Source organism: Montipora foliosa, chromosome 10, assembly GCF_036669935.1.
Source record: "Montipora foliosa isolate CH-2021 chromosome 10, ASM3666993v2, whole genome shotgun sequence".
Classification (NCBI taxonomy): Eukaryota; Metazoa; Cnidaria; class Anthozoa; order Scleractinia; family Acroporidae; genus Montipora; species Montipora foliosa.
In genome coordinates this window covers 7,070,116-7,080,115 of record NC_090878.1, presented here as the reverse complement: position 1 = coordinate 7,080,115, position 10,000 = coordinate 7,070,116, and the positions used below count along the sequence as shown (strand labels likewise).

General features: G+C 38.2%; 2 protein-coding genes across 2 annotated transcripts in view; one reads left to right on the top strand and one right to left on the bottom strand.

The window, feature by feature from the left end:
* Positions 1–8,844, top strand: part of LOC137974313 (ubiquitin carboxyl-terminal hydrolase 24-like) — a 46,967-nt gene extending 38,123 nt beyond the window's left edge. The window contains exons 50-62 of the mRNA XM_068821198.1: positions 61–220; positions 857–949; positions 1,034–1,137; positions 1,874–1,987; positions 2,721–2,814; positions 3,318–3,437; positions 4,114–4,197; positions 5,516–5,624; positions 5,928–6,046; positions 6,371–6,484; positions 6,838–6,903; positions 7,073–7,142; positions 7,699–8,844. Of these exons, the coding sequence (XP_068677299.1) occupies positions 61–220; positions 857–949; positions 1,034–1,137; positions 1,874–1,987; positions 2,721–2,814; positions 3,318–3,437; positions 4,114–4,197; positions 5,516–5,624; positions 5,928–6,046; positions 6,371–6,484; positions 6,838–6,903; positions 7,073–7,142; positions 7,699–8,075 (1,624 nt within the window). The 3' untranslated portion in view covers positions 8,076–8,844. The remainder of the gene's footprint in view (positions 1–60; positions 221–856; positions 950–1,033; positions 1,138–1,873; positions 1,988–2,720; positions 2,815–3,317; positions 3,438–4,113; positions 4,198–5,515; positions 5,625–5,927; positions 6,047–6,370; positions 6,485–6,837; positions 6,904–7,072; positions 7,143–7,698) is intronic.
* LOC137974314 (FGGY carbohydrate kinase domain-containing protein-like) overlaps positions 8,842–10,000 on the bottom strand; it is an 18,663-nt gene continuing 17,504 nt past the window's right edge. Inside the window, exon 15 of the mRNA XM_068821199.1 lies at positions 8,842–9,905. Within this exon, the coding sequence (XP_068677300.1) occupies positions 9,827–9,905 (79 nt within the window). The 3' untranslated portion in view covers positions 8,842–9,826. The remainder of the gene's footprint in view (positions 9,906–10,000) is intronic.

Below are 10,000 nucleotides of genomic sequence, written 5' to 3'. Positions count from 1 at the left end.
ACACTGATTGCCTCAACATTAATATTGCATTAAGATGAGTGTCCTTTATTTCTCTTTTAGGTCCTGTCCACCCTCTCCGTCCTCGTCATCCATTTCCTCAAGCTCTGGCCCTCCATCTCCCACTCGAGCAGATGGTCTAAGCCAGCTTACAGCCTTAGTGCAAAAAGGAGAACGCAAAGGAATATTCAAAGATAAAATGCCAGCCACCATCCAAAGAGTGGTTAGTTAATAATTAGGACAATACGTACACTCTCGTTGGTCATTACATGTAGCTGTGTTTAGATGAGAGTATGTAAACACAGCTGTGGCATAACGCGTATTTTAATTGGATATGTGTTGTCAGACGTGCTTTTTGATTGGCTGGCAGAAAATATGAGCATGTATCAAGAAAATCTGTTTCAATTAAGAAGTAAAAAAACCAGCGTTATGCTTCATTTGTCAAAATGTTTTTGAGAAGTATTTTATAAAAGCAATGGTGGACTTTCATTCTAGTGTCCTTACTATAACACCTAAACATGAGGGGTAGTTGGGAGAATTCTCGACAGTTATGTGAACCCTCGACTGCATAGATCTCGGGTTTGCATAACTGTCTCTAATTCTCCCAACTCCCCTTCATGTTAAGGTGTTATAGTAAGGACACTAGAATGAAAGTCCAAAGGCATGTTCCAACTCCATTGTGTTGTCTGGCTGGATCTGTTTTACTATGTATATCACTCCCTTCATGTCTGGTAACTTGCAATTAGACTTGCTTCGAAAAGGGGACAAAAGGAAACAAAGAAAATAATGGTCTGACTTCCAATTATTAATTTTACTCTTTTCTAGTATTGACTATCTTAATCTCGTAATCCATCCGCAGGTTCACACAGAAAATCTTCAATTCATGCAGAACAGGGATGTCTATAATGTAGATTACTTTCGATTTGTCCTCAGCCTGGCATCTTGCAATGCAGTAAGTCACCATAATTTTAATACGTCCAGAAACCCAAAAGCAATTTATCCTGATGGATTCTTTTCTCTTTTTTTCCTTCAATAGAGAAGCACCTCTTCTGACAAACAATCAATCTTGTGTGTGTGCAGTCTACAACTAGCTGTTCAATTCCTTTTCAATACTTATTTTAGGACCACAAACAAACTAAGGTAAGTTTGCAGTTACTTATGAATTCTATCATATTATTATATTATTAAATATTCAACCTTGGATATTGTATTTCTAGCTTTTTGATTGGTTCACTCAATCTCAGTCATCAGCTCATACACTTTATGACCTAAATGTGAAAACTATTGCATCAAGTGTTGCCAAGCTGAAAGATATGTGCAGAAAGTAACACTTCCCGGGACATAATGACAGAAAAATGTATAGGACATGATCGCAACTTCAGTTTAATAATGATAATAACGATGAATGATATTTACCCTGGAAGCTCCACTCAAGCGAAAGTGGTTTTCTGGGAGGTCCTGCTTCTAATCGAATTGGAATATAGAAATGTTGGTTTCTGAGGAGAGGGGAAAACGGAGAACCTGGAGAAAAACCTCTCAGAGCAGAGTAAAGAACCAACAACAAACTTAACCCATGTATGGCCACAAGTCCAGAATCAAACCTGGGCCATATCGGTGCGAGGCGAGTGCAATCACCACTACGCCATCCCTGAGTGTAAAATAGGCTTAATTTTTTTCTTTCACTCTTAATTCATAACTTCAAAACTTAAATTAAATGTTTCAGTGTTGTTAAATTGAATGCAGACTGTTTGAAGTTTACCCTGTTTACCAATCATGACTTTCCTGCTTTTTGTCAGTGTTGTTCTCTTCCTGAAGGTTGTGATGTATTGTGTTCTTGATGTGGTTGGTCAAGTTGATTACCTAGTTTTTCATTCAGATCAAACACAAAAGAGTGGTGCAATTGCATTGGCGTTATAGTGAAGCATAACAGCGAAGCATGTTCTTGGTTTGTTAATTTCCTTGCTGGTGAGAGAGGCAAAGGATATGTCAGGTATGAGATTTTCAGTCATTTCAAAAGCACTTTTTGAATGCTATGGGGAAAATAGCTAAAGGAGGTACCCCATTTGCAAATAAAATAGGAGTTTGTTTTGTCACTTCCTGATGACATCAATATTATAATAATTATTATTAAAAGTAAATATTGGAGTATGACAATTAATACCTCCTTTGGTTCCTCTGTAGCTCTAACCTGTTTCATGAACCCTCCACTCCCCAACACAAACACAGCTTTACAATTCTGTTGCTTACAAAGAAACCTAGGCAGTTATCCCAATCTTTATGTTAGTGTTACCTTAGTGTTGTTCATCCTTTAATTAAATAGTGTTGTATTGCTCAGTGCATTGCTTTGTTTTATGATTACTTCACTCAGTGATTGGTTCAAAGTTCTCATGCCATTTTTTCCACCAATCAGAAGTGAAACCAAAACCAATTGTGGCTTGCATGTGCACATTTTCCCGTGCTTTTTCTCCACTATGTGTAATTACTTCAAGTTTTAACTGGTTGCCTGCATTGTCTCCGTCTTTTTTGATTGGCCAAAGTCATTACTTTGGTTTTGGTTTTACGACGCTCGATTGAAACTCGCTCTAAATGATTTTATTGTCATACACAAAATTAATGTTAAAGGCACCATCTGTACTCATGATAATGGCCTTTGTTATTGTTGAGGTCATTCGTAGGTTGTCAGAAGGAATGTTTAATCACCGGTACTGTTATTCATTTTCCAGGCCTTTCTTGCTTGAGTGTCCATCACAAGAAGTTCGCTCTGCTTTTGCCAATATTCTTGGCTTTACATTTGAGGCATTTATAATGCATGGTTTGGTAAGTGAAAGGTCTAATTGGATGGTTTACTTCACTGCATATGAGTGCATAGTGTGTATAGATATGAAATTGTATGACTTCACTCTTCTACTACTATTACTTTTTAAATTTTGTTCAGTTCAAGTATAACAGTATTATTTTTTGGAATCAGGAACTTTTAACCAAGGCAGTCTTTTAGATACCTTATAAATTTTAGCTTTTGAAATCCAAAGTGAAAAAACCTGTTACTTACAGTGGTTTCCAGTGTGGCATAAAAGCAGTCAATTTGGTGATCATTACATAATATTATTTTCTGTTAAAGCCCTGACCACATCATTGTACCAAGAATGTTGACCAACTTTTATTGAACAAAACGCTTGCACATTGTTATCCTGCAAGTCAGCTGATACTGTTGGGATACAAGTTGTGTTTATATTTCTATTGAAACAAAAAAATGCTTGACAGCTGCTTCCCACTATTCCTTATCGATTACTGCATTTTAGTTTCATTTCCACTTGCAACAGGAATCCGGTCAGCTTAGTGCATTGGTGGAAGCTTTACTACACATGTGTGATCGTGATGTTGTGGATAACCACAAAAGCTGCTCAGAATACTTTTGGCTCATGAACAGATATGCCTCTATGGTAAGTGTAAAAGAACTTCATGGCAGTGCCAAAAACATAGTACATTGCCTAGATGTTGTCCTTGTTGAAGCAAGAAGACATTTTCTGTACCTTTAAACACCTCTGTGCACTATTGTTCTTTAAATTCTGTATTAACATAGTAGTTAAATCTGCATGCTACAATATAATTTTACTGAAAACAGGAAATAATAGCACTTTTTCTTAATTTTTAACAGGCCTTACCATTTCTGAAAGGTATAAAGCACAGGTTACTGGTCATCACTTGTCACCCTTAACTTTCAGAAAATTGATGCCAATCTTTGGTCTAAAACAACGTTTGTTTGTTTTTTACTGCCAGTAAAACAATATGTGACCTGTGTATTTTTACAAGCCTGTACTGGCTTCATCTGTTGCCCTATGTAAAGGAATCCAGGTGGCCCGTGGATCTGAGATCCTGAGTCATGGATTCCGGGTTGCATACAATGTATTCCAGATTCCAAAGGCTCACATTTGCTGGATTCTGGATTCCTTCACATCTGGATACATCTGGATTTCCAAATTAAAAATTTGTAACACAGTGACGCCAGTAAGAAATGGAAAGGAGGTCTCTGGTGTTAAATATATCTTAAATTTAATGAGAATGTTCTGTATTTGATCACATTTGTTGTTCATGCCATACTCATCATTTGTCTTTCAGAATTGGAAGACTTGTAAACATCTCATAACCCAAGGCGCATTTACCAAGTTCTTGGTTTTCTTAGTTGGGCCAAATGCTGACACTGTGAGTTAGCCTACTTTAAAATTGCTTAAGGGGTTTAGTTTCTAAGGGGGTGTTTACACGAGACCAGGACGAACTCAGACCCATACGAGAATTTCTCGTCTCGGTCCAGCAACTGAGACGAAGTCAGGCCAGTCTCATGTAAACGCATAAGAAGAAATATATGGAGGCTGATACGAACTCATGCCGGTCTGTCAGTTCGTCCCGGCCTCATGTAAATACCCCCTAGAAACAACTTTGGTGCTGCGTCGGTGGGGAAGTGAAACACAGAAATGAGTTTATTAACTGGGTTTATATGGTGGCGTTTCAAGTGTAAACCCTTCATGTCATTGAGTGAATTATGGATTGTTCATTTTATGTAGTGTAAGATGGAGCTACATGTATGCTATTGATGGGGATATAAAGACTTATATATAGCATGTGGGATCGAGACCCAGAGGTCGCCCTATGCTGCGCTTCAAAGACATGGCGGCCCTGGACATAGACACTGAAAGATAGCAATGTGGGTAGCAAAAATACAACTTTATTATATGGAGGAGAGTGTTTTACTGGGAACTAAACCACTCGTAGATTCCATACGCCACTACATCCGGGACCCGAGTGGCGTATTTTCCGTATGTCACCTTTGTGAGTGTCGTATTGTTCAATGACGTCACGATTCCCGCCTTTTTTTTCCCGCCTTTTTTATAAAGCCCAGCCGTATTTGTAAAACTTGACTACTTTGAAACACAATAAAATCGGAAGTTATCAATATTTACTCTCCATATAATAAAAAGAACATTACACGTTGGCTCGAAGATATGAATTTTATGTTCTCGTGGCAAGAACAATATCTCACTCGTTCGCTTCGCTCACTCGTGAGATATTGTTCTTGCCACTCGAACATAAAATTCATATCTTCTCGCCACCGTGTAATATCCTCTATGTACATTAGTTGAAAGTGGGGAGTGAGCAACATCGTTCCCAGGGTCTCTCTGTCGTTGACAACAACAAAGGAGGCAGAAAAGAGAGACCCTGGGAACAAGGTTGGGAAGTGAAGGGGCTGATTTGAAAAATGAATCTTGGTTCAGCATTTTTCTTGGCTTTCTGTGTTGCCCTGTTTTAGGGAAAGGCCTATCATAACCATTTGTTGGTTAGAACGATTAGGAACATTGAAGTTTTGATACTTCCTTGTTGTTTTTTTCCGTATCTTGCAGATGTTTGGGAAAGTGGTCTCTTGGTCTCCTTCCTGTTTCCTTTTTGCATTTGCCTCACTCATTTAATGCATGTTAAATTGAATGCTCCTGAAGATATTGATCCTTCTTTGCATTTAAATCCTTAGGGGTCAAACCGCAGGTGGAGCTCGATTCAAGCACAAGAGTTTACCCATCTATACAGTGTACTGGCAACTATGGTGTGCTCTTGTGATGTGTCTACACAGTTCACAGTTGGTAAGGTAGCCCTCCACTGAAATAAACTGGACTGACTGACAGATAATAAGGAGTCAAGCTGTATTCACTGAGACAATCACTTTAGCAGTGATTTCCCTTCTTGCCATTTCAAGTCATCTCTTGAAACAGCATCATGCACATCCTTCCACCACCCTTTTGGTTTCACCCCATTCACAGATATATCAAGTGGTCGTTCTTTATTCAATCTTGAAAGCATCTTTTAGTAAAATTCATGTTGCCAGCAATAAATAATTATTGTTCATTGACTAACTGACATTTGACTTGTTGATTGACTAATTTTAGAACCCACAGCACTACAGCCAATGTTCCTGAACTCGGCACATGCAGATTCACTCATCCCCATGCCGCCTCAAATGGAAGATGCCATTTTTGGTGTTGCCAATGACACTTACATTAGGGAGGTAATAAGACCATACATGTATATAAGATGTTGCTTTTAAAAAAATTGGAAATGAATTAACTTCTTTGATTTTTAACTCCCCTCTCTATCTTATTCATTCCTTATCATATGCTTTTAGGTTTCGGAAAATTAAAAAAACTTAAAGCCATGTATTATGTAAGACGTCTTGCTAATTAAAGAAATCAAAGTTTGCTTGCAGCTCACTTTGTTGCAAATGCTACTTTTGCTCAGTACTGTCAGTACACTGACAACTTTAACACCTTTGTGTTGGACAGCTGGATTGCAGTTTTGTCTCATGCTTACCCATACTTTTCTCTTTTGTTAGATGTCCACAGCCATTTGTGATGTGATGGGCACCTCACAACAGATTGCAAACATGTTCATACACTGCAGCTGGTGCAATGAACATTTCAGTATGAAAGTATTGCAACACATCAGGGTGAGTTTATAAATGGATTTGAAATCAAAAGTGATATTAAAGAACTGTGCCTTTTAAGTTTATCTCTCTTCTTTTTTAAATTATTTTTTATTATTATGTTATTTCTGTGGTTTGCTCTCCTTAGAGCACTGGATAGGGCACTTGTGGCTTTGAAGGCAATAACCTTGTTTTTACTACTACATTCTTGCCCTGCAACTTTAACGTTGTATTCTTCTGGGTGACTTTAGTGATAGGAATGCAACAGTAATTATTATTTAACAGTGTAGGTGGTTGTGACGAGAATGTGAGGGTGTATTGCTGTTTAGTGTGTGACAAAACAATGCACAACGTAATTTGCTTTTATGTTCTTGTAGGTCCTTCTGGCCACTGTATCAGCAAATGACATGAAGTACTTATTTGGAGCTCTCCTTGATTTATTGGTTAGAGAATATTGTTAAACTGTTGTAGTCAATATTATTTTGGTTCCTTAATAAATAATTTGGAGAGAAGGACGTCATCAAACTCAGTGAAAAGGCCATAATTATCGCCTTGATTTATTTGGGAAGTTGATCTCCACTTTGTTTGATTGTTTAAATTCTTAATTTTTAGATGGTTGATGATCCTCTGCAGCTGTTGCGAATAAAATGTGTGGCTGATGAACAAGGAGATGGAGTTTTAGGTAAGCTGACCTTCAACATGTACATGTACTGGTAGTTGTTTCCTTTTGGATGTAATCTTGCAATAATAATATTACAACAAGCAATTGCTTTGTTCTTTAAGTCTGTGTATTTGAAGTCAATCTAAGGATTTCAGTCGACTGGTATATTCAGGTTAGCAGCAAGACACAAATGTGGCAAATTAATATAGTGCTGTGTGACTGACACAGCAACATTAGAAAAAAGAACTTCCCAGGACTTCTAACAGAAGTCAAACATGTGACCTAGGTAGTTTGAATGATGTAGAGACCCATGATAACTGGCAAGTCTCAAGCGTATATGTATATCATCTTAAAGAGTGATAAAGAATTGGAAAGAATTGGATAGGTTTCTTCTCATCTCTACACATACCATAATGACTACAATGATATTTAAACTTGTGCATTGATTAAGTTAAAGTGAGGGAGTTTTTGACATGGAAATACTATTTCATGCAATCAGTTCTAACAGAGATGCCATACATTGAGTGTTCGAAAGAGTTTCCTCACAGAGCACCTTTGATTGTCATTAATTTTGCAGCTGTAATAAAGTCAAGCAATACCGCTGACAGTCGCCGTGCCTACCAATGCATTAAATTTCTAGTTCAGCTGGCAAACAAATGCCCACAAGCTAAGGACTTTTTACTGCAAAACTCATCTCGCTGGCAATGGGCAGTGCAGTGGCTTAAAAGAAAAATGAGCGAGCATTACTGGGCACCACACACATCAACATCCAATGAATACTCATCAAGCCGAACATTTCAGCGAACCTCAAGCGCTGCTGACACCCTTGCAGAAGCTACTGCATTGCTTACCGAGCTAGAGGCAAAGGATGGTGAGGTTGCTACAAATGATAACATGGATGATTCAGTTGGAAAGTCCGGTGGTGAAGATTGGGAGAAAGAAGTTATGACTTGAAACACTAAGTCAAGAGCAAAGTGTAGCTTCTTGTTGAAGCTACATAGACTTGTAGGTCTCGCCTCGGTTGTTCAAACATGGATAGCGCTATCCACCCTTCAAACAACCGGGGCTATATGGAGTTGTGAAACAATCTTCAGACATCACCAACACTGAAGTCTACAGATGACATTAAAACACAGAGTTTTTCTCTTGGAAAACATTACAGAATGCACCATGCAAAAGACAATAGTGTCCCTAGACTTGGACTAAAACGTTAAGAACTGGTACAGGTATGATGCGATTTCACTGTACCACATTGGTTCCCTGGATAAGCAAAGCCAAATGCTGAAATTGGTTTTTGATCATTCTTACTGGCCCAAATGCATCTTTTCCCATCATTTAGTTTTCTTTAGTTTTCGTTAAGTTGCCTTGAGAGTGAAAGATCAAGAGAACAGTGACTGTGAGTAATATAAATGGTGTCCATTTATGTGGTAAAATTAATTATGAGTTTGATGATCACTGCCACGCTTAAGCGACATAAAGAATTTCTTGTGTAAGACTGAGCCTATTTGATAACATGCAACTACTAGAAGACGATCATTATGTAAATTGATAGCACCCCATGTAAGGTTAATCACATTCCAAAATAATGGGCTTTGAAAGACTGGAATGCAGAGTCCAAGACTCTCCCAAATTACGTAATATGATGCAAATAGTAACAAATTATTGTGCTGCGAAATACAAAAAATTAAACTTTGTATGAATAAAAATAAAAACAAAAAAGAAATGTATGATTAATTTATTTCTAAGAACCAGACACTTTTGAAGGTTGCTTCCCCAACATACATCATTTCTATTTTGGTATAATAATAATTTTATTATTGTTTTAAAGACTTCAAGTTGTGGTCACAACTTTACCAAATAGGAAGCCATGGTTATGACAATTATTTTGCACCACAATCAAAAATTATACTTTGTATGCCCTTGATCATCTATTAGGAGCGAGGATGGCACAGTCAGTTAGTGCGCGGCCTTGGTGCAAGAGGTCCCGAGTTCGATTCCCGGACCTCACATCCTTGTTTTGACTTCTTTTCCGTTCTGTGTAGCTTAAGTAGCTTTAAAAACCCGTTAAAACACCACGCCAATATTTTGAAGGGTAGGTGCCGTAAAGGCAGCAAGGAGGTCACCATGGCAACCGAGCCACAGTCCACCTCCCAGGCGCCCGTCAACACATCACTGAGAGAAACCAGTGTGTGGAGTATAGATACTTACCCCAAAATATGGGAGGGAGGGAGGGAGGGTAAAGAAGCAAGCAAGCGAAAAGGCAACTCAAGCCAAAGCACATGGCAATGCCCCTGCAAAACCTCCCTGGAACCCCCCCCCAAGTATCCCAGGGAACATCGCTGCATCGGCTTGGTTTTAACTTTGCCTAAATTATATTTAGCCTCATTAAAACGGAGCACTGATGGCAAGGGGGGGAGTAAAATGAGCGCACCGTAGTGCAATGAGTGTATTATTTTACGTGCCATGTAATATTGTTTCACTGATTATCCCTTAAAGCATTCCAAATTTAGAACATCCAATATTTTTTCACATCAATTTTCAATTTTTCTTGTACAAAATATTTTACCTTGCTTTTAACCCATTGACTCCTGGAAGTGAGACTTGACAGCTTTTACTTGTCAACTGGGGGCATGAGGAGTCAATGGGTCAATAGCTCTGTGTTGAAAAAAATGGAGCCACATATGGCTTTGTTTGCTTCAAGTTGGTCAGCTCTTCATTATATCACGGTACTCCAGTTGATTTTTCAACATTTTCAAGAAAACTTGATGCTTTTTATCATAATACCTAAAAAAGGAAAAGAAAAACATACACCCTAAATTATTACGAACATCAGCTATTAGCTTTTTTAAGAGGTGCCCAAAAAAACGGTTTTAATAGCA